The sequence below is a fragment of the Elgaria multicarinata genome, chromosome 9 (assembly GCF_023053635.1).
Source record: "Elgaria multicarinata webbii isolate HBS135686 ecotype San Diego chromosome 9, rElgMul1.1.pri, whole genome shotgun sequence".
In the NCBI taxonomy this organism is placed as follows: domain Eukaryota; kingdom Metazoa; phylum Chordata; class Lepidosauria; order Squamata; family Anguidae; genus Elgaria; species Elgaria multicarinata.
In genome coordinates, this window is record NC_086179.1 from 34,119,866 (window position 1) to 34,147,689 (window position 27,824).

General features: G+C 43.1%; 2 protein-coding genes across 2 annotated transcripts in view; one reads left to right on the forward strand and one right to left on the reverse strand.

The window, feature by feature from the left end:
* The window catches only part of CDC42EP1 (CDC42 effector protein 1), a 258,720-nt gene that overhangs the window by 82,013 nt on the left and 148,883 nt on the right, over window positions 1-27,824 (forward strand). The gene's annotated exons all lie outside the window — the stretch shown is intronic.
* Window positions 305-27,777, reverse strand: MFNG (MFNG O-fucosylpeptide 3-beta-N-acetylglucosaminyltransferase). The gene is made up of 8 exons (XM_063134590.1): window positions 27,424-27,777; window positions 22,337-22,385; window positions 16,901-17,003; window positions 15,837-15,990; window positions 14,399-14,484; window positions 2,710-2,875; window positions 1,315-1,400; window positions 305-371 (listed from the first exon to the last, which is right to left on the reverse strand). Exons 1-8 carry the CDS (start codon window positions 27,775-27,777, stop codon window positions 305-307), a joined length of 1,065 nt encoding a protein of 354 aa, XP_062990660.1.

Consider the following 27,824-nt stretch of genomic DNA (forward strand, 5'->3'; position numbering starts at 1 on the left):
ACAAAGTCCTTGTTAGGTCCACAGGTAGCAACTATATTCTCCATTGAGCAGGGATTGGGGAACATTGCGGGCTTCCTCTGGTTCAGAGGCTTCTCCACCTACCATTCAGCCTATGGGGCTTCAGAGCACTTAAGAACATAAGAAGAGCTGTGTTAGATCAGACCAAGAGTCCATCTCATCCAGCATTCTATTCACACAGTGGCCAACAAGCTGTCAATGGGAGACCCACAAGTAAGTCATGAGTGCAGTAGCACCCTCCTGCCCATGTTCCCCAGCAACTGGTGTGCATAGGCATAGGCATTTGTCACTGGATGGTAGACTGCGGGCACCAGGATGTGTCTGGATAAAGGAGGCAATGAAGTGATCGGAACCTGGAAAAGAGAGAGAGAGAGAGAGAGAGAGAGAGAGAGAGAGAGAGAGAGAGAGAAGGCATGTAAATAGAGAACTCTTGCTGCAGAGGGGGAAAGGGTTGCGTAGGAGGAGCACATGTTCCCCAATGCCCCATCCCACACCAGATGGTCTCATGCTGCACTGCAGCAAAACGCCTAGAGACAGATGCTTCTAGCCCTCTAATCCTGGGTAGATTGAACAGGAGCCTCAGCCAGAGTACAACCTGCCCAGCCTCTTGGGTCTGAACAACCTTGAATGTTTGGCTTCAGTTCCAGCAGTTGCAATAAAGGCTCAGTTTAAAGGATGATAAAAGATAGCAAACCATGAACAGCAGAAATGAAGCCAACCTAGCTCTGGCCGTACAGTTTTCCTGACTGCAGGCCGTCATTCTTCCCCTGCATGCTCTCTCTACCCAAACCTCTGTTGGTGTCCGCAGTTGGCTCTAGGGATGGCGGAGAGATTCAGTCGGTTCACATTTTAATGCAAGCTTGCCCAATTTCCCACCGATATCCAAAGCAAAACTCAGTTATTCTTCAAAAATCATAATTCTCTGAACTTTGCCAATAGAGTTCTCCAATCAAAAACTGTGCATATTAAGGGAAAGTACATAAAATGCATATATTTGTGAAAATAATGTGCAAAAATACAAGGTATTAGGAAGCTTGCTTGAAAAAATGGTTATTATGCAAAACTGCATACAAAGATATGTGTGTTAGAAGCAGATGTGCACAAAGATGCTTACAAATTTTCATAAGAACTTTTAAAAAAGAATTCTCAACATTTCCAAAGTTCAGATTAGGAAAATGAGAAATTGAGAGAACCCAACATTTACAGATATGTCCACCCCTATTTGTCTGCATTCATGTTCCTTACCCTCATGCAAACATTGTAAGGGGAAAATAAAACTGCCATCTTATGACACACCTGGAAGGATCATCTTGCTGGGAGAATGGACCAGCCAGTTGGATAGCATTGAGCTTCTTCTCAAAAATGCCATAGCTGAGAGTGACCTGCAATTAAATAATAGCAAGAAAGAGAGATGGCTGTGGAACGTGCTTGCCGTTTTACTCCTTTTATGCATCACAGCCAGAAAGCTGCATTTGTCTCATGCCAACCCCACTCCACTGAATTTCCTACTTTGCCTCTCAAATACATATATTGGACCAGCTGACAATACCCGAGCTGTTTCCAACCAAGTCTCCAACCCAAGGATTGGGAACATCAAGTCCAGCTAAATTCTAAGTTCAAAAGTAATCACATCTCATCTTATTCCTTTGAGCAATTGCCCCACACGTGGGGTGAGTCTCAGAGCTGAGCTACACAACCTGCAGAATCACATGGGACATCATTTCAGACTGAAAGTAGGTGAGGGATCACATGTTCGAAACCTCACATACACACACAATATTTTTAAAAACCAACACTTTTCACCCCCACATTGAAAACTAGCACGTCCAGCTTTCTCGTTAGCTGCTAGGTGTTTTGTTTTTAAAACAAGGGAGGTCTTTTGATGGGGGAGAATCCAAGTGAGCAATCTACCACCGGGATTCCCAAATGGTGGAGTCCAGCATAGATTGCATGCTGTGTGAGTCGCTCTGCCCTGAGGACAGAGGTGGGCAATCTCTTGGCACTTGCACATCATCAGTTCCAGAGAGGAGGAGGAGGAGGAGGAAGTGCCTCTCCTCCTGCTTTGACTGGCAGAAGTTTTACTGGCTACTTAATTGCCTTTTCATCCCCTTGCTTAGTATTGCCAAGAAGTGTCTGGGGAAGCATTTGTCAGGGAAAGCCTCGTCTAAATAATGCATGATTGATTCAATCAGTGTCACAATTACTGAGGAGATGATGTGAAGGACTGCCTTCCTGCCTGCTTCTCTCCCTCCTTCTCCTGACCGGCCTTCTCCCTCCCTTCTCCAGACAACCTCAGCTGCATTTTGATCGTCCTGCAAATCCCCATTCAAAGACAGTCGCAGGTGATCCGGTCACATATAATGGATGGGGAGATGTCATGCCTCAGGCAGTGGCAGAAAGAACTAAGGCTGGCCTGAGCTCTCTCAGCAGGAATGAATGAGTTCATCTGGGAAAAGGATTGCATTACCCCCAGGTACAAAATATAACACATCCCCAGTTGAATGGAGAAAATGCTACATCAGTGCGACAGATGGGCAACTTCAAGGGGCGATGATTGGATTCTGGACAACAAATACACAACACAGGTGCAATTCTGTGCGCTAGAAAAACTGTTCATTTGGAAAGCCCCGACTCACGCCAACATGGGCACAGCTATCCTCTATCGTCTTTCCGTTTCATTCTCCATCTCACCTGCTTGGTGAGCTGGGGATTCTGGATTCGCTGCAGATTCTCCAGGTGAGAGTGAAAGAGGGCACTGGGGACCAGGCGACCCGCTAACTTGCACTCAATGATGTAACCCACAGTGCAGTCATCTGGGAGATGGATGAGCTCTGAGGTGGCCAGAAAGTTGCTGCCACTGGAAAAAGAACAGGCCCAGACACCTTGAGTAAGGAATAGAAGCCCAGTGTTTCTCCCAGAGATTGAAATAAAGGAGGTTACATTTTTAGCCAGGAGAGTAGAGCTGAGAGGGTTCCCCTCTTGGCCCGCATGAATGTGGGCTCATGGTATATGGCAACATAGTAAAAAGAAAAGAAAAATATTTTCCAATCATGACCCTTTTTTAAGATTACCATTGGGCTTGTCCAAACGACACGCTAAGCCATGGTTAGGCCGCTAACCCTTTTGCAGGAAATGGTTAGTAAGTGCGTTTAAACCATGGTTATGTAGCCGTCATGGTTAGGAATAGTTCACTGGACACACTAAACTGTAATGGCCCCATTCAGAAGACACCTTAAACCATGGCTTTAACCATGGTGAACAAAGCAAAAAGCCTTATTCACCATGGTTAAAGCCATGGTTTAAGGTGTCTTCTGAACAGGGCCATTGTTTAGCTCAAAATGCTTAATCACCATGGCTTAGCATGTTGTCTGAAAAGGGTCAGAGAGAGAAGGAGTGTGGGCTTCCTTTTGGCTCTGGTTCTGCTCCCTCAGGCAATACAACCCTCCACAGAAAAAGATTATTCCTCTCTGCCCTATAACAAGTTTCTCACATTTCTGTTAATCTAAGGATTTTTAAGACCAGAAGGAACTCCTGAGATAATTTAATCAGACATTCTATGCAGCCCTGTTCTCAATGAATGACCTCAATCTATTACTTCCACTGGGGTAGCTGCATTAGTTTGATACCGCAAAAACAACAACGATTCTTGTCTTAATTTATTACTACATCCAATCCATGACACTGCTTCAGGACAGTCCACTGTGAGAAGGGCTGTCAGATGACAGTCCTCTGTGTGGAGATGTCCTCTTCTACCTGAAGGGCTGTCCAGTCCAAGTCTAGTTTAAAGAGAAGACACCATATTAAGACAGGAGAGCCAGCAGGAGCCTTGAAGTTGCCCGTCCACTGTGGGCACCTGGGCAGCAGACTGAGCAAGTCGTATAGGTCCTGTGGTCACTTTTTTGCTGCTATGGGAGGATGTATTGTGTTTCTACTGAAATTATAGGAACACTATCTTCATTTGCATCTAGACAGATACATTAACATGTGCAAATTTCATGCAGATCTCCGCCCTGTTTTGTCCTCTTTTTTGGTAATGCATCTCTTCTTTGGGGGTGATGTATAAGTGGCCAACCTACACTGCTTTTTTAGCTACAGCCTCTTTTACATGGGTTCCTATTCCCAATACAGCTCCATGTTGCAACACAGGAAACATAGAGATCACCTTATCACCAGAACTTTGGCTTGTTACAGCAGGCTGACAACAGGTGGGAATCTACACTGGTGTTCTTCTAATGCTTTGAATGGGTTACTGTAACGCATAGCGTCACGTGACCCTGGGTCTCCAACGTTGTAAATGAGTGGTACTTACAGGTTCTGTTTCTTAGTTCCAGCGTGGCTGCACATTCACGTGCCTCCTTATACCGGTAATTCTCCTCTAGCAACCCAGAGCTGCTGAGTTTCCTCCGCCCACTTCCTGTTCTCCTTCCTTCGCCCGGTTTGCTATCTTATCTGCTACAGCAGATAAATCACACCAGCCTTATACTGTACCTGGTCAATGGCTGGGATTCTCTAGACTCAGCTATGTTTTGCTCCCAGGAATGTATATGGAAAGATTTTACCCTGTTCCCTTTGAACATCAGTTTGCCTGTGTTCTGAATCAATACTCTCTAAAAAGGAGACAAATGTGTTAATAAGTTCTTGAAGAGGTAGCTTCCTCTTCCTAGCCCACTTCCTGTGTAATATGAAAATTAATGACTTTATTATTCAGTTTAAACTTCGAAGAAGAGAAAGGAAGCTGAAGGTTTTTAATTTCTTATTTCTTCAAGATATCCATATCAAAAAGGGGGAAAGAACAGAAGCTCAGAACACAATCTTATGCATGTTTAGATTGGACTTGTATGACTTTTTAATATCTAAACATGCATGGGATCGCATTTTTAAAAGATGTAGGTAGTCTGGGGGGGGGGGGTGTTGGTAATGTAATGTTAGTCCATTAGGGGTGAAGGAAGCCAAATATCACAATAGGGTAATAACCTTTATTAGGACTAACTAAAATGTTGCAAAATAGTAAGCAAGCTTTTGAGTTTGGAGCACAAACATCAGCAATTTCTAAAAATCTTAAAGCACAATCTTATACATGTCTACTCAAGTGAGTTCTATTGAGTTCAATGGGACTTCTTCCCAGGAAAGTGGACATTAGATTGCCACCTTAGGATGTAATCCTATGCACACTTTCCTAGAAGCAAGCCCCCACTGAATACACTTCTGAGTAAACATGCATATTTGTGCATTCTGAAGATGGAGTTCAAGAGAGGAGAGGGGCAGACATTTCCTTATCTGAGTTACTTCAGGATTCCAGCCTTAATTTAATTAGTTCCTGCTAGATGCAAAGCAGTTTTGCATTTGCGGGGGCAGCTGTGACAAAGAAACCATAATGGTTGTTCCCCCACATTTGGAAAACAAAATCTAACAGTTACTTAGATCTGTCTCCAGCACTGATCAGAACACATGGGGGCATTCATGTAAGGAGCAACTTTTGCAGCCTGATTAATAAAAGGAGGACTTCAAAAAAAGAAAAAAAAAGAAAAAGACACTTGTCAAATTGGTTGGTGGGTGTTATTTTTTTTTTACAAGCTACTCTTTTAGATGCAAATAAACTGTTTGTAAAAGGCACATATATAGATCAAAATGTCACTTTAGCATGTGTTTATGTCCCTAATCGTGGATACACACAAAAATCCTACTTGGGTTATTCCAATGTCATTTTGTTGAGTATGAGTTGACTTTAGCGGAGATTTCGATGGTATAATGCACCCCAGCTTGGATAAATCGAAATGTGGCCTCTCTCTGGCTGTTGTGTTTCCAAAAGTATTTTTGAAGAATCTAGAACTTTTTTAGCTCATTGATTTGTGGAGATATTATTATCCATTGACTTTAGACTGCATCTTTTATTCCTCCCTGCATGACTCATATTCGCGTATTGACTACTTTTCCCCCAAGGTATTGTAGCAGAAATAGTAGATGTTAAGATAGTGATCCAGTTCACAAAATCACAGGGTGGTTAATAAACCACGGTGTTAATTACCCTGCATGTACCACTCACGTGCTGGTCTGGTATACATAACTAAGCTGGCCAAACGCAGCTTGTCGTGAGGGTTGCTGGCTGGAGTGGTTAACAAACTACCCCAGAACCATACAATAGCCTGTGGGTTCTGGGTGGCTTGTTAACCATTCCAGCCAACCCCCCTTACTGGGTTCGGATGTCATGAAAAGCCACGCCCAGCAAGGGTAATTATGTAATTTGGGCAGCACTCAAAGGGTGGTTAAAAAGCCACCAGGGCTTATTAACCACCTTGCAGTCATGGAAACCAGGACAGTGTCCCAGGTTTATACAGATAATGTGCCAGTAGCAATATAATGGAAGGGGTACCACAGTTTCAGTCTTGGAGATTGATACTGAATCAGACCATTATTTCATGTAGCCCAGTATTGGCAATGACTGGCAATGGCTCTCCAGGCTTTCAGGCAGGATTCTTTTCTGGCCCTACCTGGAGATACTGGGGATTGAAACTGGGACCTTCTGCATTCAAGCATGTGTGCTACCACTGAGCTATGGCCCTCTCCCCCAGTGCAATACTATGGATGTCTATTCACAGATCAGTCCCACTAAATTCAATGGGACTTACTCTCTGGTATGTGGGCATGGCATTCCTGACTATTGACCATGCTGACGGGCTGATAGGAGTTGAAGTCCAAGTCTTCTAGAAGCCACCAGTTGGGTGGTGAATTTCTGCCGAAAGACACTATTGCTCTATTCTTTAAGAATATTATCAAAGAAGAAATGCAATATTATTTAGAGTGAACTACACACAATGTATGGATCAAATTGTTATCTGGGATGCAGCGGTGACAGGGGACTTTATTAAACATTCATCTTATTGAAGTGGAAAAAAGAAATCAGGAAGCAGAGGCATTTGCGTGTTTGTTTTTGAGAGAGAGAGAGAAAGAGAAAGAAGGGATTTAGAAAAAATTGCATAAAAGATAAGTTTAAAACAGGTATATGATATATTTCAACTCTTGAGGCAACAACATAACATAACCTTACCATGGGAAAAGCCTGAAACAAAAGATCTTTTGGGATGTTCTCCACCACACAATTCTAATCGGGGGGGGGGTGTGAGGGGGTCATGCCTCCTGGCCCACCCCTGCCATTGTTCCCATGCATCCATCTATGCATTGGGGGGAACAACTATAAAGAAGAAAGATCCTGCTCTGTGTGCAAATGCTTGTCCTGTGACTTGAAACCCTTGATCATGGTGGTGCATAGGAGAAAGTGCTAAAGAGAATTTGAGAAAGGGAACAAGGCTGATAAAATCCTGGCAAACAAAGCAGCAAAGGGGGAGAAATTGACCTCATTATTTAAGAATGGAGAGGTTGTGTATTGAATGTATATTGTATTTTATATTATGGCTTTATACTGTTGTTTTATACTTGACTTGTCTTAATTTTGTAAACCGCCCAGAGAGCTTCAGCTATTGGGCGGTATAGAAATGCAATAAATAATATCGAAAGACCTGTTGATTTGTATAATCATTTGTACAATCTAAATTATTTTTCAGGTAAAATACTATATTCCTAAACGTACAAGGGGAGTATATTGGAGAACCAGGAGTACTATTTACCAGGGAAGAAGAGGGAAAAGTTGTTCCTGAGCTGAAAAAATAATAAATGCCCTGGATGGGATGGACTTCCTAGAGAGTCTTTAAAAACTTTGTTGACTGTTTCATTAATCCTTTTGGACAGCTAAAATGAATCACGTTGCGATTATGGAGAAAGATCATTCTTGGGGGGAAAACAATCCCAAACACCTTATGGAATGGACTCTTACACCTTCTTCAAGATTGCTGGGATGAACAGTTTGACAAAGTCCAGTGAAGAAGTGGAGTGTATGCTTTATCAAATTTGCAGCGCAATTCTGTATGTATTTACTCTGAAGTAAGAGTCACTGTGCTTACACCCTAGCACTGGAGTGGTGAACCTCAAGCCTGTGAGCCAAATTCGGTTCCCCAGATGACCATGGGCTCTTCCCCTGTCCTCACCATCTTTTCTCCAATTGATGGATTGATTGCATTTTATGCTGCCCAATAGCCGAAGCGTTCTGGACGGTTCACAAAAATTAAAACCATTCAAAGTATAAAACAGTATAAAAGCATGATATAAAATACAATATAAAAACACAACAAGGATAAAATCAGCAGCAGTGCAGAAATACAAATTTAAGATATAAATTTATAGACTGTTAAAAAGCTGTGAGAATAAAAAGGTCTTCACTTGGCGTCTAAAAGAGTTTAGTGTAGGTACCAGGTGAACCTCCTTAGGGAGTTCATTCCACAGTCAGGGTGCCACAGCAGAGAAGGCCCTCCTCCTGGTAGTAGGGTGACCATATGAAAAGGAGGTCAGGGCTCATGTATCTTTAACAGTTGTATTGAAAAGGAAATTTCAGCAGGGGTCATTTGTATAAATGGGGAAACTGGTGAAATTTCCTCTTCATCACAACAGTTAAAGCTGCAGGTGCCCTGCCCTCTTTTAAATCTGGTCACTCTAGTATAGCTCCTGCACCTTTAACTGTTGTGATGAAGAGGGAATTTCACCAGGTTCCCCATATATACAAATGACACCTGCTGAAATTCCCTTTTCTATGCAACTGTTAAAGATACAGGAGCCCTGTCCTCCTTTTTATAGGGTCACCCTACGTGGTAGCCACCTGCCTCACTTCCTTTGGCAAGGGCCAATCATTTGGTGGATTCCCAGCTTAGGTGCAGTTAGTTATTCCCCCATTCTAAAAAGTTGAAAAGCCTCTCCCAAGGCTTAGTTACTGTAAGTAAGAGCTTTAAGCTACAACCTGCTTGTATTTCTTGCATTCTTGGTTGTGTCCTTTTCCCCTTAACCCCATTCCACCACTGGAATGCGGCCCCCAAGACCTTTTCTGAAACTGGATTCTGGCTGAAAGAGGTTCAGCACCCATCCCTTAGTAGCTAAAGGGGAAATGCTAGTTAATCTGTATTGCAATTCTTTTGTTAAAGATTGGCAAGATACCAGTTTTGAACATTTGTTTTGTTCAATGAAGAAACATTCATTTAAAAGAACGTTTAAAAACGGTTTGAGAAGGGGCAACCATTTACCAGTGCCTTGGTTTTATCACTCATTTTTGTAATGTTAAGATCTGGACAACAATGTTGTCTACAAGATTGAGGTTGAAATCCTAATCACACTTCCTAGACTGGGAGCTCCTCTGAATACCACTTCCAAGTAAATAAGCACTAAATATAATATCAGGTAGTTTCATGAATATGGACCAAACAAGGTTCATAGCATATAGGAAACACTGCTAAAATAAGCAACATTTGTAAACATTATACATTTTTTAAAAGTGGTTGGTTTTTGCCTCTTTTTGGATGGAGAAAAGGTGATTGAGTACTTGGAGTGGTCGTTGTTGTTGATCGGCCTGGGGAAATTTAGAGCTTCATCCTGTTTCCCTTGAATTATCCCCTACAGAGCTAAACTGTCGGTGGTGGTGGTGGTGTTGCTACGGGACAGCAAGATCCTTTGCATACCAGGAAATGGGTTTAAGAGGGGAAATGTAAAAAAATCATTAAAAAATCAACAGATGACCCAATCCAATTCAAATTTGGTTTGCTTAAAGCTCTCCTTAATATCTATTACTGTGCCAATTTTGATGTCTTTATCTTTAAAGCTTATGCAGATGTAAGCATTTGCTTAATTTTTGTTCAAATCCTGCTCCTGCACCCCAGTGGCCGCTCGGATGATACGCTCGAAATCTAGTGTCAAAATACGACACGTCTTCTGCCTTTAAAGCACAATTAAAGCAGGATGCATGGGGGTACTTCACAATAAAAGCAGATTATAAACTGGAAAACTTTGGAGTCCTTTGCATGCAATTCGCAGCGACTGCACAGTGTAACGCTGGTGTGATACAGCTCATAGGCTGCCCTCTATGCACACTTACTTCTCAGTAGACATTCACAGAGTTGCTCTGTCAATCTAGCAGGAAAATTTGGCAGTTATGTTTTGTAAGATCTGAATAAATAGGTCCCTCTCAGAAACACTTCTTTAACAAACGGGAAGTAGACGGGGTGGCCTAGCCTCTTCTGTTCTTTGCAATAGCCTTAAAGTCAACATTGGCTAAAGCAGACTTTGTCAATTAGAAGCATTTTATTTAAGGAACAAATAGATAAAATAAATCTCTGTCCTGATCTATTACTTCATACTTTCAGTGAAGAGCCTTGTTATGAGACCAATTCTTTAAAAATAAATAAATCCAGAATTAAATTTGGATGATGACATGTTCTACTTACTGGAATTCCTTGGAGAGCTTATTTATTTATTTAGAATTCTTATACCACACCCTTCCTCCAAAAGGAGCATGGAGTAGATTCCAATATTAATAAGGGCCGATTAAATAACCATACAATCATACTATTGCACTAAGACAATTAAAATACAACAAAAACAAGCTGTCCTAAAAGCACTAAAACCAACAAGTCATGTGCCAAATACCTGTGTAAATAAAAAGGCCTTTAAGGGCACAATCCTATGGATGTTTAGAATGAAAAAAGTCTTACAACTCCCAACATTCCCCAGCCAGCCATGCTGCCTTTCCCCCCACTCTAAACATGCATAGGATTGTGCTGTAACTTACAGTAAAATATGGTCGGGGTGGGTGGCTAATCATACTTCTCTTGGGAGGGCCATCATTGAAAAAGCCCCCTTTCGATTCCTCACCCCGCTCACCTCATTTATGGGGGAGGGGGAATCACAAGTAGATCATCTTCTGCAGGTTGGAGAGCCCTAGTTGGCTGGCATCAAATACCAAGAAATATAAACTTCAGATTCTCCGAGTAGGGTGTTTGAGGATAATTATGTTCAAGTTATTAAGGAAGTTCAGAACAAGTTTCTGTTCTGGTCTAATTTAAAGATTTAATGGTTTGGAAGAATCTGTACAGAGAAGATAGTTGTCTTGCCAAATATGTATTCCCCCCCCCCTTTTTATGGTTTTTCATATCTGTACTGATAATTATAAACTGACAACCTGGCAACAATATATTACAAAGTTCATTTGGGCTGGGAGGGGAAAAGGCAAGCGGTACTGGCATCTTTACAAAATACAGTCAGGAGCAGCCGATTAGCTGTACGAAATTGTGTACTTCACTACCTTTCATCACACTTAGCAGTAGCAAGGGAATGTTGGTTACTGATAAAAGCACAGAACTGGGACACTAGGTTGTTAAAAAAAATTCCCTTCCTCTGAACTATTTATTATGGTACCAAAAGATAGCGTTGACCTTAAAGAAAATAGGCAATCCTTTAGTATTAGCCATAGAGAAGTCATGGAGGATTTATAATCCTAAACATAGCCCAAAAACCTCACCTTTAGTGTCTGCTCAATATTTATAAGGCGACACCTTAGGACTAATAGGGAACTTAAAATTACTTGCCTGCTATAATTTAATTATGCGGAAAAATCTAACAGTTAATGGATATGGACTGTCATAGCAAGATATCCTTGTAAGGGTAAGACCTTGTGGGGTAGAAGGGTGCCTAATATTTTCAGATATGATCATTGTTAAATACACAGCAGTTTGGAGGGATAAGGGTAAGCCATCAAACCAGCTGACTGTGGGAAGAAGTGTGGCAAAGAGAAATTCTGACTCCCTGAAATAGACGTTGTTATCGGCTCTGCTTTTGGGAGTTGTCGTGATGTTGTCTTTGCCCTGGGGTGGCTCCAAATACGCGCTGTGTCATTTAGATGACGCAGCCACAGATTCTAAACCAGCCCGCGGCAAAGAGGCCAAGATGCATGGCTGAAACGTTGGGAACTTACCCAACCTTTCCAGCCAAACCAAGGTCAGCACGGCTCTTCCGCCAGTCTGTCATCACTGGGAGCCACTCTGGGGGCGTTCACAGGCAGAAAGTGACCTCCTATTGGTTGCCATGAGAGGGGAGGGGGAGAGGGCCGGCCCAGTGAGCCTAATGATTGCCGGAAAGCCTGCACTACCTGCCCTCGTTAGAACAACTTGCCACCACCATGCACCGGAGATAGCACAGATTTTGGCAGTGGGGCGCACCAACCCAGCACCGTGAAGACAGCCCCCAGGATTGGTCTACATCAGCTTTCTCCAACCTGGTGCCTGGTAGATGTCTTGGACTTCAACTCCCATCAGCCCCAGCCAGAGTGGCCAATGGCCAGGAATGCTGGGAGTTGCCTTCCAAAACATCTGGAGGGCACCAAGTTGGGGAAGGCTGATTTGGTAGATAGCATTGCTGGGAAGTTTGGCTCTTAAGCCTGCTACTGGTGCTGTCGCCGCATGCCAGCCGGCTATAGTAGAGGGCAAAGCCAGATGGGCATTGCCTTTTGATGCACCTCTGATAGAGTCAGCCCCAGCATGAGGCCCAATGAGGTCGCTGCCTCAGGTGGTGGATGCTGGCACGGGCAGGGGCAGGGAGGTGTTGGAGGACGGAGTGGTGTGTGCCAGGCAGCCTGTAAAAGATGATGACAGATAAAGACAGGTACTGACTGTAATGAAACCAACAGATGCATAAAAATGTTTGCCAAATGTGTACCAGCTCTGCATCTTCTTCAATGGCACATTTAAGGATGAGGCAATTGATGGGTGTCTGTATTAGACTGAACATGTTGGTTTCTTTAAAATAATAGCCTTTTTGTCCTTCATCTTTTATAGGTTGCAACTGTCAAGTTTTAAATTGGTTTTCATTTGTTTATTACACTTCAATATCCCCCAACAGCCAAATCTCTCTTTGGTGTATTATGGTATGAATTTTATGTATATGTGTTATTGTATTTATTTGTGCATAATTTCCTTTTCCCCCAGCAACATTTCTAGTTTTTGTTCTGACCATTTTATATTAGGGTTGGAGTGTTCAGGGTATTATTCATCTTTGTTTGCTACACAGCCTGCCCTGCACCTCCTATGCTAGCCTGCTGCTCTTGGGGTACTGAAGGACCCTTTTCCATCACCAGGGTTGAAGTAAGATCACCTGGCAGTCCAGCTGAGTTTGTATGTGGCATGGGAGGAGGTACCATCTTCTCCTTCAACTCAGACAGCAAAATGTATTGGGCTAGTCCTGTGCTCTGGGATGGTATATCTACCTATGGAAGCCTGTCTCATTCCTCCTGAGAAGGAAAACAATTTTGGTGACTCACATTTGAAAACCACTGTGAAGAATGGAAATTTATGTATAAATACATAAATAAAAAGATCAGATAGATTCAAGTTTGTAAACTACGGACCTATTAAAAATATCTACGATGTACTGTGCATCAGGAAAACAAATCAACACAATTCATGAATAAAGAAAAGTTTCACACATGCACACACATTAATAAAAAGATCAAATAGATGGGTTCAAGGTTGTAAACAAAGGACCTATTAAAAGTATCTACACTGTACTGTATTAGAACAAAATGCAAGGATATCAGTGAAAGCAATATGAACATAATTGCAGGAAATGAATAGCAATGGATTTGAGCCAACAGACCCTCAAACTTACTCCAGGTGAACATAAAATAAAATGTCTATCAAATTTTATATCTGTGGTACCTGACACCTTTTAAGCTACTGTTTCATTTTTTAATTGATTCCACTAATTGCTAGCGGTCTGGCTCCTTCCTGGCTGACGCTATTCATACTCAGTGGCATGCCCCCCAAATACGAACATATCAGCAGGCAAGCAATAATTTAGTTTTATTAAAAAATATTACAAATTACCAATAGTTACCACTGGACCCACAAACAATTCTTTTTTGCAACATACATGGAAAGGTTGAGACATGACATCTCAATTTTTTTATTAACCTTTTATGTGCAACCAGGATTAATTTGGCAGCTAACTGGAAAAAGGTGTCAGAATGCAAGATTAATGGCTTCATGGAAAAGATTTGGCAATTTGCCAAAATGACTAAATTGACAGATTATATAAGAGTTTGGGAAGGATGCCAGTTAGATAATAAGTTTGTAGAATGCTGGGCATTGTTTATTCATTACTGGAATGAACATTTTAATGATAATGTTCAACCATATGTTTTGTTTTTGTAATTGTGGAAATAACTTCTTTACTGTCAAAATAACTTTTATAATTGGTCTTTGGTCTATCTCAGTGCTGGGGAGCCAGTGGCCCTCCAGATATTGTTGGACTCCATTTCCCATCAACCTCAGCCAGCGGGGAAAGGCTCCTGGAGCTTTAATTGTTGCGATGAAGAGGGAATTTCACCAGGTGCTGCATGCATACAAATGGCACCTGCTGAAATTCTCTTTTCTGTGCAACTGTTAAAGCTACAGGAGCCCTGTCCTCCTTTACATAGAGTCAGCCTTCTCTGATATCTACCAGCTTCATCACTCACCTTGCCCAAGGAGCCATCTTGGTGGCCAGCTTCCTGCTGATACAGAATCCAGCTCCTCCAGTGGCAAACCAAAAATACACCGACTTCTGATGGGAGAAGAAGTGTGTGTGGGCTATGACAAGACAGGGCTGGGCAGAAGGCAGATCAAGATCTAGTGATCCCCAGTGGAGTTGCAGGAGAGTTGCAGCAGATCAATAAAGGGATCCAGCTCCCAATGATTGAACAACAGAGACAGGAAAAGACCTTCCTCTGCCCCACTAAATCAAGAAACCAAGAAAGTTTGGTGGCAAACAGGAGTAGATGTGTGTGTACAAACTCCAATTCTGGTACTTAAAATGAATTCCTGGACTGAGCATGCACTCGGAGGCACTTTGTTCCTCAGTTCTATGTCCCTCTACCTGAGCTACAATTTTGCATCTGGCTCTGGCTGGTGGATCTTGGGTTGCTAGTGGAAAACAAAGTAGATCTAAGGTCTACTCACCTCCACAACAAGACACTGACTTTTGAAAAGAGAAAGAGAGCCATAGGCTACACGTGGGAACAACACACATCACTACATATGTAGGAAGGTGGATTGTGGTTTTTTTGGGGGGAGGACTTATAGTCAAGCAGTGGGTGGGGGGACATTATAGTGACCTAACATAGTCAGCGGGTTCGCATGATCAAAACAGCCCACTGTGACTTATTGAAGCTATGGTGGGCTGCAAGCACATGCTGCTGCATGCTGGGCAAGTTTTGAATATTCAAGCCATGGCTGCAGCTTGTCATGCTGTCCAAACCCGAGGACTGTCGTTTATGCAGGAGTTAAATAACCCTCGCATAACCAAACAAGAGATCATGGATTGTTTAACCATTCCATAAACCATGGCCCCCAAGTTCGGATGACACGTCAAGCCACGGCCAGGGCTTGAATATTCAAAATGGCCACCAGCACAAGCCATGGTGGGCTGTTTGATCATCCAAACTGGCCCATTATTTACTTCTAGGTGCTTCCTGGCTTCACAACTACATCCTGTTTCCAAACCAACCATCAAGTGCCTGTCAATTGACCAACAAATGTTTGCCGGACCCAGGCCCTCGGAGAGTTAAGAGCCTTATACAGGAGAGAATTCCACCAGACCCTTCTACTCCTGTCACTGTGAAAGGGAAAAACTACACTTGGAATAAGTTTCTCTTCTATGCAGCTGTGAAAAGGCACAGGAGACCCAATCAGAATCCAGCAGTGGCAATCCGACGCTCAATTTATTTATAAAATAAGTATAGGTGCCTCTTACCAGTTGCTACAGAACTATCCTCTGCTCCATCTATGTCTCTCCTCCTGGATGCAATGGGGCCAGTTTGGAAACACAAATAAATGAAATACAATCGATTGCCTTTAGAATGCCCAGCCATCCAAACTGCTGCTTTGTCCTACCCGGGTAAAAAGGATTAGACTTACCATCTGTTTATTAGGCAGGTTTTCAGAAGCATGAATTGGCCTATTCAAGCTGGGCTTCCCAATATAAACATCTTGGTCTTGAGAATAAGAAGACAAGAGCTTCAGCAGAGCCTGCGGGTTTAGATAATTATCATCATCAAGGTGGCAAAACCAGCTGGAGAAAAAAAAAGGAGAGATACGCAGCCGGTAAATTCGTGAAAGGGGGTATAATTTCTATCGTACGGTTGTTTCCAGCTATGAAACGATGTTTGGTCTCCATCTCACCAGTTAAATCTAGGCTACACTTCATGCTGACTAGAGATATATTGCTGCCCTCACTGACCAAAGAAGATGCTCTGTAAATCTGTAGCATGCAGCTACTTATCTGGTTTTACGTTAGTCAGTTTAGTCATCGGTCTTGGGATGTCTTATTACTGAATTGTTCAAACTGTTTAGGTGTGGGTGTGTTGTCTGTTTATATGTTTGTATGTAACTGGTTTTTATATTATGTACAGTATTGTATTCTTAAGGTTTTTAATCTTTGAGCTTTGCCTATTGGGTGGTATAGAAATGAAATGAAATTACAGGTATGCATGGGGATGGGTGATCCTTAACAGAAATTATGCACAAGGGGAAGAGAGGTTGATGGCTTTAGGCCCCAGTGCAATTGGAATCAAATCACACAGAGAGAGAGAGAGACAGAGACAGAGACAGAGAGAATGCGGAGAAACATTCCCATTGTCTTTCTGAAATCTAACTCTGGCATTCACAAGGTCAATGCACCACCTGGAACAAAGTGAAGGTTGCTCCACAATCCATGTTCATCAGGTGGAACTTTCTCCCCAAATTGTCTTTGTGAGTGATGCCTGCAGCATGGCCCCAGTTACCCCCAGTAGGACATTTTGCAGGGGCAGTTTGAATATTAAGCTTTGGACAATTAGTCCACAGGAAGCCAACTGTGGAGCGAGGATTCATATTTCTTGACCGCATTCATACACTAATAAATAACTCTCAATCTCCTGTGAAGCTCAGCGGTAAATGGACTCCCTCCCCCATCACATCTCCGAACTCAAGTTTTTGCTCACCTCAAATCGCTAGCTAAAAATGCATCAAACTCGGCTGCCATTTTGCAAGAAAGGGCTGGATGGCTGTGCTCTGCAGAGCAGTTTGTGACTACCACATGATCACCTATTAGGAAAAGAAGCAAAGGTCTGATTATGGTGGAAATGTGCCCAATATTTTGGTAGTTCTACATCACTATGAAAGCAGTATGAAAGCAGTATATAAAAGGCAGGAGCCACACTACTGCTTTATAGCAGTATTGAAGGGCACTGCAGGATCAACACTACTGTTTTATAGTGGTACTGAAGTTCACTGACAACTGTTGGGGGCCATGACACATCTACACGAAGCAGGATATAACACTGTGAAAGTCGTATGAAAGCAGTATATGGTATGTGTCATAGCCCCCAACAGTGGTCAGTGCACTTCAGTACCCTATAAAGCAATAGTCTGGCTCCTGCCTTTTATATACCACTTTCATAGTGGAATATCCTGCTTGGTGTAGATGAGCCCCAGTACTCGCTTAAAGAAAGCTGTGACCAGGTACCTGCTCAGCCAGGTGCTAACAGTTGATGGGCAACTTCAAGACCCCTGTTCTCCTACCTTATGATTCTTGAAATTGCCCACACACAGTTAGCACCTGACTGAGCAGATCCATGGGTCAGATGGCCACAGCGTTCCCCACTATGTTGGGATGTACTGGATTTCTTTTTAAATTATAGTAATTATTAAGTTTGTATATGCTAATTCTATTGAAGTCTGTGTCCTCTTCTGTGGTGTTGCCTTTCCTGTTCATTGGCAATGCATAAATGGCCAGCCTACTGTGCCTAAGAACTTAGGCGTAGTGTGGCATATTGGGTGGAGCAGGGGTGCAGAACCACTTTTGGCCCAATGACTGAACTGGCCCCAGGCTGGAAAATCAGGAAACACATGCCAGCAGTGTGACATGCCCTCCTTCACACTTTTTCACACAGAGATATACACATATCCCATTCATATACCTCTCTCTCTCTCTCTCACACACACACACACACACACACACAGAGAGAGAGAGAGAGAGAGAGAGAGAGAGAGAGAGAGAGAGAGAGAACACACCCTGACCACATATCCACAATTCTAACAACTCAAATGTTTGGTTAAGACTGAGCAAGCCCTGGTTCTAAAACAAGCTTGGGCATCCTGTGGCCCTCCATATGTGTTGGCCTACAACTCCTATCAGCCCTAGGCAGCTTAGTCAATGGTGAGAGATGGTGGGCGTTTCAGACCAAAATATCTGGAGGGCCACAAGTTGCTGACCCCACCCCTTTTTTTTTTTTTTTTTTAACCCTGAAGCTTACTGGGTGACCTTGGCCCAGTCACTCTCTCTTACCTAAACCTACTTCGGAGTGTCATTGTGAGAATAAAATGGTGGGAGCCAAGTACACTGCTCTGAGCTCCCTGGAGGAAAGGTGAGATATAAATGGAATAAATAGACAGTAGACCAGTTGGTGCATTTAGGAGAGTGGGGAAAGCCATGCTGTGGTTCCTGGTTTAAAATAAACAATAGGACGGTAGCACAGGAGCAAGCAAGGGGAAACATTGCCACAATGGCAACCTACCCAGCTCAAATAAGCCTTTTGTTTACAAAGGGTTGCCATGTTGGAGGAAGGCAGGTGTCCTATTTTACAGAAGACTGTCCTCTGCCTGAAGGGTTGTCGGGTCCATGTCCAGTTTAAAGATAAAGAACCATAAGAAGGGAGAGCCAGCAGGGACCTTGAAGTTCCCCGTGCACAGTGAGCACCTGGATAGCAGACTGAGCAGGCACACAGGTCATACAGATGCAGTCTTCCCCACTATGGTGAAACGTATTGCATTTCTACTGAAATAACAGCAATTCTGTCTAAAAATAGCATCTACATGTATAAATTTGGATGTGCAAATTTTATGCAAATCTGTGTCCTCTTGGTCCTCTTTTTTTGGATGATACTTAAGTGGCCAACATAAGCAACACCTAGGCATGAGATGGGCACTCCTGAGCTGGAGTTGTGAAGTGGGGGAAGAATTCTCTTTCCTTCTTTCTTAATTTTGCAATGAGCTAGGATGCATAGAGGGGAATTGAAGCAATAGTTCAAAAGTGTAGTCCAATGTTTATGCAACGTGCGACATTGATTTTTTTAATTTTTTGTTGTTGAATACTCCATAAAATTATTGATTACAAAAACAGGCAAGGGAATATTCACTCAGCAACATGTTGTTTTTAAGTAATCAGATAATGACATGGTGGCAGGGGGGAGTTGTACTGCTGGTCATCATTCTTCTCCCAGGCACGACTTAGGGGGTGCTGATGACACTTGCCCAATTACCTTATGCACAGTAATTACATTAGTAATGATAGCCCTAGCCAGGAGAAGAATCTCATTTTCTCAGCAACAAGATACTGAAATTCTGAGTGTTGGGAAAATGAGATGTGTCCTCAACAGAAGCACCATCTAGCAACTCCTGCAGCAAATGAGGAACATAAGAAGAGCCCTGGTAGATCAGACAAAAGACCTGTGTGGTCCAGCACTCTGTTCACACAGAGGCCAACCAGATGCTTATGGGAGGCGCACAAGCAGAACATGAGTGCAACACCACCGTCCTGCCCATGCTGTCCAGCAACTGGTCATCAGAGGCATACTGGCTCTGAATCTGAAGGTAACATATAGCGATCAAGACTAGGGCAGGATCTACACTACTGCTTATAACGGTTTATAATAGTTATGACAACTGTTCAGGCCCAGGACACATTACATATACCGTTTTCACACCGTTTTTAAAGTGCTATAGCCTGCTTGGTGTAGATTGGCCCTAGTAGTTTATTGATAATGTTACCTCCCATGAATTTGTCTAATTCCCTTTTCAACCTGTCCAAGTTGGTGGTGATCACTACATCTCGTGGTAGCTGATTCCATCCTTTCAACTGTGCGCTGTGTAAGATGTTCTTCCTTCTGTCCTGAATCTCCTGCCAATCAGTTTCATGGGATGATCCCATGTTCTAGTATTAAGAGAGAGAGAGAGAGAGAATTCTCCTAATCCACTTCCTACACACTGTGCATAATTTTGCACACATGCCCCCCTCCATTCACTTTTTTTCCTAAGTTAAAGAGCCCCAGACATTGTAATCTATCCTCATAGAAGAGTTGCTCCAGTCCCCTGATCATTTTCGTTGCCCTTTTCTGCACAATTCTATGATGCATTTTTAAAATTACTCCCAGCTTACTGGCCAATTTAAACCATTTTTAACTCAGTGCAGTGCTTAACACCATATAGACAGGACTTCTATTCATTAAACACACGTTCTTTGTTCAATAAATGCAGATTTCCTTCACTTTGTTTTTTGAGAGGGGGATTTGTCCATTAATTCAAAGTTTCTGGAGAACTGTACAAGCTATGATAAATGAATTTTCTGATTATTTGATACCTGAAGATCCAAAAATAGTTTTGTTATGTTACCTTAAGGGCTTTGTCAATGAAACAGATTTAGATTGAAACTGGTGATAAATCTTTCTGCAGCCAAGCCTTGTATTGCAGCTAATTGGGGGAAAGAAAGAAGAAGCCGTAACTCCCTCAGTTTCTGAATAGTATCGTAAGATCTGAACCATTGCACTCATGTCAAAATTAACTCATCACAAAAGGACTCAGGAGGGTATTCAGCCAGTTACATTTATTGAAAGCTAGTAATTGTTTAGGATTTCAGATAGGATGAAATTTTATATTTTCTTTCCTTTTCTTTATCATTATAATCATTGTTTGTGTTTTGTATTTTTAAATAACAACAACAATCATAATAAATGAAATAAACATACAAAACTCAACTAAATCTGGAATACCCTTACAGAACCAAGCCAATTTGTTGTGAGCTGCTCACCTTCAAATTAAGTAAATCTGCGTCTAAAATCAGTTCTGCTTCTGCTCTCATTATTAGCAATGAAAAAGTCCTGTGCTATGAACTGAAGCCCCCTTCCTTATCACTGGAAATCTTGCTAAGCTCCCTACCCTTGCCCTTTCTGCCTGCTGAGATTTCATTGCTCATATACTTTTGTCAGACCTTATCTAGGGCTAGAAACTTGCGATTTTTCAGGATGCTGAATTTCCCCCCAATATCAAATTTCACTCTTTTTTAAGAATATTGCTGTACTCTCTCTCTTTCTTCAACAAGTGGCAAGGTGCAACATTTACCCAAGTTCAGTTTCCTTTGGAAGGAGGTCAATGGAGGCATAAAGACATTTTTTAAATATTTGACTTCATTGACAAGTGCATGATAGCACTCTTCAAATACTTAAAAGGTTGTCACACAGAGGAGGGCCAGGATCTCTTCTCGATCCTCCCAGAGTGCAGGACACGGAATAATGGACTCAAGTTAAAGGAAGCCAGATTCCGGCTGGACATCAGGAAAAACTTCCTAACTGTTAGAGCAGTGCGACGGTGGAATCAGTTACCTAGGGAGGTTGTGGGCTCTCCCACACTAGAGGCCTTCAAGAGGCAGCTGGACAACCATCTGTCAGGGATGCTTTAGAGTGGATTCCTGCATTGAGCAGAGGATTGGACTTGATGGCCTTGTAGGCCCCTTCCAACTCTGCTATTCTATGATTCTATGATTCTATAAGGGTGGCCGCTTATGCATCATCAAATAAACCATGAAATTCATATCCAAACAAGAGGACAAACGAGGACACAGACTTGCATAAAATTTGCATGTGCTAATTTATAAGTATAGATTCATTTAGAAAGAATTACAATAATTCAGTAGAAATGCAATACATCCCTACATTGTAGGGAAACCTGTAACCAGGTGACCTGTGTGTCTGCTGTCCAGGTACTCACTGTGCATGGACACCTGCAGGGCACCTGCTCTCCCTTCAGTTCTTTATCTTTAAGCTGGACCTGGACCCCACAGCCCTTCAGAAAGAGGACTGAATATTCTGGCCTATTAACACTCCTTTGTCCAGCCAAAGCCCCTGGCCAGGTATGGCCTTAACGCAAACCCACATTGATAGTCCTATGAAGAGAAATCTGATAGCAAAACCCACAACAATATATACAGGGCCCAGCTTTCAACCCACTCTGGAGGGCAAATTAGAAAGGCACTTCTGCTAGAAATATAGGTTTATAGTACATCAGACAACTGTTCCACCTAGCTCAATATTACCTACACCATGGGTGGACTGAAGGTAGATCTCCATTTGGAGAACTACTTCCTGCCCAGCCTTGATCTATTCTGATGGGCAGTATCTCTCCAGGGTTTCAGACACTGGTCTTTCTCTTTTCCACTCCAAAGTGGATCCACTTTGATCTTCTGGGACCTTCTGCACGCAAGGCATATCCTCTGCCCTTCCCCAACGTCAGCCCTGTAAGAACGCCATGAAGCAAGGAGGGATTCCAATACTCTGCATACAGAAGTCAGTTAGTCTGGCATTGTGCAATGCGAAAGGCTGGATTACCCAGTTTCTCCTGCAGCTCGTCATCTTCTTTATCCGTGAAGACATATGTCTGACAAAAAGAAAAGAGAGGGGTTATTCCAGTGTCTAAAAGTTGCTGATTTCCAAACCTGCCATCCAATGACAAGTGGCATAACTCTCTCATGTATGGGTGTGCATCATCTGAGATGCATTATTACTAAAGTAATGTACGGTGTGAAGTGCTTTCAACACTCACGAAGTGTTTTCATGTGTACAAATGGAATAATAATGCCCCCATCTCACAGGGATGCTGTGAAATACAAGTTGTAACGAGTTCGGATATTTTTAAAGTGTTATACGATTACTGAAAATGAACATCTGCCCCAGCTTTTCTCCAGGGAGAGAACGAGGGATAAAGAGAGACTCCTCTTTACAGATCAATAGATTAGCCCATTTTATTTTATTTTTTAATATTATTATTATTATTATTATTATTATTATTATTATTATTATTATTATTTAAACCATCCTTTGGTGGGATGTATGTTCAAATTTCAACTATTTTGAAACTAGTTTTTAACTAGTGTGGCTGCTCCCAAAGAACTATTGTGGTTTTGAGAGGGAGCTGGTTATTCTCTGCAGCAGATCCCTAATATCTTCATAGAACAACAACATCCCTCCCCATTCACACACACACACACACACCAGGGAGGTTGGTACAGAGGGTGAGCTGGGTGCCTTCCCATTCATTAGATTTGAAAGTGGATTACAAATATATCACATAGATCAGGTTTTAGGGGCCCACAGCAAAGCACCCCCTACTGGGGCCTCAGCCATGGATTTATCTGCTAGCAGTGTAGGCAGCTATTTTAAATTTCCCATAAGGCCCCAGGGAAGGCATCAGCACTAGTGGGCCCTGCCCAGACACGCGCTTCGGCAACTGGCTAAGATTGCTTCATGCTGACGCTACTGGGCTTGGTGTAGATATGAGCCCTGGTTGTAAAACAGGTGTGTGATATTGAGCTTCTTGACACCAGCCTGGGGGCGCTGAAGCATTTGGTCTGAGCCAACGTCTCTAAATAACTTACGAGCCCAAGGGGTGATCATCAAATTGAGGGTTTGTCCCCTGAGAATCCAGATCTGATGTTCATAAGATACCCAGCAGCAGAATAAACAGAAGCTTTGTGGTGAAAGGAAACTTGAGTTTAGAAAAGAACATCTGTTTGTGTGTAAAAAGACCTATAAGCTCCCTGCTGTTTCCCAACCCTCCTTTTCTTCCCCTGGTCCTCCGCAGCTCCTCTTGACTACATTACGTGGCATGTTGTTCTCCCATCCCAAGGGCAAGAGTGGGGATCACGTCCAGCAAAGAATAGCTCCTCTCAAGCGGAAAATGGGCTTTCAAGAAGCCAAGGGGACTGAAAGAGAGAGACACAAGCCTTAAACAATCTCCCCACCAGCTGCCTGCAGGCTGGTTAAACACTGTACTTGCATTATGTATCGAAAGAAGGGCAAAGTCATTCAGACAGTCGCCAAGGCACGTGGGCCTCCCCCGGGTCTGGGGGTGGCGAAGCCTTTTTATGTATCCAGCCTGGATATTATTGTGGGTCTCTTGTTTCCAGAAGAATGAAGGAGACAAGGGACAACTGTAAAGGTGAGGAAGCAGGGAAAAGCGACAAGAACAAAAACATGAAGTAAGACGACACACATTTTGCTAGGAATATGACAGCGCCGACTGAGCAAAGATGGTGAATTCGTTCATTAAATTGCTGGTTGGAGAAGTGAATTTCTAAATCATCTGTCAATCCAAGCTGTGTCCACCTCTGAAGGAGCATTCAGGGCTCATAGCCTGGGAATTCTATCTGCATACAGATATGCATACAGACAACCATCTGCATACAGACAACCATTTGTCAGGGATGCTTTAGGGTGGATTCCTGCAGTGAGCAGGGGGTCGGACTCGATGGCCTTGTAGGCCCCTTCCAACTCTGCTATTCTATGATTCTATGAATTCCTAGACCTTTTTCACACATTACTCTGCCACAGAGCTGGCCAACTCCATCTCCCTCACGAATGTTATCTGTATGAACATGTGTCTTTGCAAATTTGTTTTGTCATGTCTGCACTTTACCTTTTTTTATGCATATACCTGAATGTAAAATGGGAAGAGGCCCACTGAGAGGAAGTGTTTTGAGAAGCCAGCATTTCTCTCCTCTGCCCACAATAACTATCTGGGCTTATTGCTACATACATGTGTGTGTGAGTGTGTGTGCATGCACACACGTGCATGTATGCACAACGCACATCTAGGGGCACTTACACATCATCAAAAAAAGAAGAAATGCATCATGGAAAAATATTTGCATAATATTTGCATATACTAATTTATCTGTATAGATACACATTTAGAATCATCCCTATAATTTAAATAGGAATATAGTACATCTCAACAGAGTGGAAAAGAGTGACTTAGAGCTTTATCACACATACCTGCTTCCCTCGGATTATCCCCATAGCACTAAGCTTTCACGGTTGTTGTTGTTTTTGCTACCAGGCGGCTAGATCCTTTGCATACCAGGAAGTGAGTTTAAGGGGGGAAATGTAACAAATCATAAAAAAATCAACGGATGACCCAATTCAATTCAAATTTGGTATGCTTAAAGCACTCCCTAATATCTATTACTGTGCCGATTTTGGTGTCTTTATCTTTAAAGCTTATGCAGATGTAAGCATTTCTTTAAAATCATGCTCCTGCACCCCAGCGGGGGCTCGGAAGATACGCTCAAAAAGTAGGGGCTAAATACAGCAAATCTTTTTGCTTTATTGCACAATTAAGGCAGGTTGCATGGGAGTACTTCACAATCAAAGCAGATTCTAAGGTGCACCCCTCCCCTCTCCCCTATCTTCCCACGCTTACTCCGACCTACCCAGGGGTTCTACCCCGGAATGCCCATTGGCTCAACCCGAAGTGAGGCCACCCCCAACTGATGGAGGAAAGAATGTGGTGACCTTGGAGCAACTTAAAAAAATAACGGTAAATTGACACAGTGAAAAAGTGCAATTTCAGGGGGAGAAACCCGATGTGGCTGCGAGTTGGTGGCTGCATCATATAAACAATGAAGCACCACTGCGCAACCAGAACGGGCTAAACAGGGCATATAGACAAACCCCTTGTTGAAAGGTCTGGTGTGACTTACATCAAAGTTGCCTTATAGAGGGCCTATTCAGACAACACGCTAAGCCATCGTTAGGGCACTAACCTTTTGCAGCAAATGGTTAGTGAGCATGTTTAAATCATGGTTAAATAGCCACCATGGTTAAGAATGGTTCACACACTAAGCCATAGTCTTTAGCTCTAAATGCTTAACTCCCATGGCTTAGTGTGTCATCTGAACAGGGTCAGAGAGAAAGCATGGCAACCCTGCATTCAGTATTGCAGGCAATAAACACAGGTCAGAGCCTGTTTAGAAGACGTTCAAATCAATTTAGGTTATTGGTGCTTTTATACAAATCATCAGAGAAAACTATCTAACACTGTTTAACTACATGCACCCCCAAAAACTGAGTGTGAGAGTGTAAGGCATGAGATATGGTTACTTGCTTCCTCTCTGGAGAGAACTCATGGTGCTTGCAAGAGGAACAGAAGGGAAAGAAAGGGGAGGGAGAAGGGAATAGGAACTGATCAAGCTGCAGGACATTTTCTATCACCCCCTAATATCTGGAAGCACGTGAAGTTGCTGCTATTACCCAACAGGTCTGTATAAGGAAATATGGTATAGAGGGCCTAAGGGAGTGAGAGGCGTAAGCAGGGCTGGTGCCAGACTATTTTGCACTGTAGGCAAGGTGAGCTACTTGCACCCCACAAAAAAAAATTGCCAGCTTCGATTCAGCTGTTCAAGAAGAGTTTCTGAACTATTGTATTTTCCTTTTATTATATTTTTTTCTTAAAACAGCTAATTTGTATAAAACTGTGACCCTTACAGGGTAGTACTGTGCCCCTCTGAGGTCCGCGCCCTAGGCGGCTGCCTAGTTGGCCTAATGGTAGCGCCAGTGCTGGGCATAAGAGATCTAATGTAGGAACAACTCACCTGAGATGAGGAAGCACAATTAAAAACAGGGTACGTCTTCATCAAGCACTCCCCAAAAAACCAAAGCAGTGGAAAGAGCTAGAGAATCGAAGCTTCGTGTCAGGGGAAAGCGAATGCCCTGCTCTGCTCTGGGTTCCTCCCTCCCCCGTTATCAATCTGCCTCAGATCTACGTGGTTTGCTCCCTCAATTTGCTTTGAGGTTCCCTGAGAGACATCGACGTTACTTTTCCTGGGTAAAAATAAAATGATGGATGGGATGGATCAGCAGCAGCATAATGAAGAGTGGATGAGCTGGAATATCCAAGGAGCTGCAAGCACACAAATTTGGGGGTGGCAGGCATTTGCTCGGCAGCTGCTTAATGGTGAACCTCAAGCACAGGGCCCAAATCCTGCCTTCCTAGGTTCCCTCTGGGGTTCCCTAAAGGGCCACGCCCCTCCCCCTCCCCCCCCCAGCCCCTTTCTCCCTGACTATCAATCGTTTGGCTAATTCCCAGCTATTCTGCCTGCTCAAAGATTGAAATACCTCTCCTTGGGCTTAAGCTACTGGAAGGAGGAGCTCTAAGCTTCAATAAGCTGCTATTTTGGCCCACCCCTTTCATCTTCCAGAATGCGGTCCCCAAAAGCTTCTCTGAAATGGGATTTTGCCCTTGGGCTGAGAGAGGTTCTGCACTAGACTCTAGAGTGAGGCCCTTAAGCCTAGGGCCAGTCATCGTCTCCCAGTTTCACCTGCCTCACAGGGCTGTTGTGAAGATTAAATAGGTGGGGAACCATGAATGGCTTTTTTAGGTCCTTGTAGGAAGAGCAGGATGTAAAAGTGATTGATTGATTCATTCATTCATTCATTCATTCATCATTCAATGAGTGCATCTACGATCCCCCTCAAAACAACCCCATGCGGAATCATCCTTAGTAGAAAATCATCTTCCTCTGCTGTTCTTCACAGAAATCATTAAATTCCTCCAGATGCCCCTCAGCCTCTGGCTTGAAGCATGAGGAAGACTGCATAGCAGTCCATTCGTTCCTCCCTCTTGCCCTCATACCAACCTGTTCTTTGACCCGGGATATCCATGTATCCAGCAGCAAACCCATCCTGGTCTGGTGGAACTTCTGGGTTGTCTTCACAGCAATGAAGAGTTCTTCAAGCAGCGGGCCTTTTGCAACAGTAGGACGTGCAACGCGGGCCTTGAGTTTTTCACGCTCTGGCTCTCGGCCGCTGCTGAGGTCTGCCACATCCATCGACATCCTCTCCTGCTGTGTCCATTGACCGGAGGTCCCCCCTGAAAGCCTTCGGTCATCAACTGCCTTCTCCTGAATGCTGTAACGCTTCACGGAGAGAAGTCCTGTACTCACAAGAAGGAGAACAATTCCAGAGAAGGCCTGGATGAGACGCCGGTGCATCGCTCCCCGCTATCAATCCCAGGGCAAGGAGACCAAGAGGATCCCTA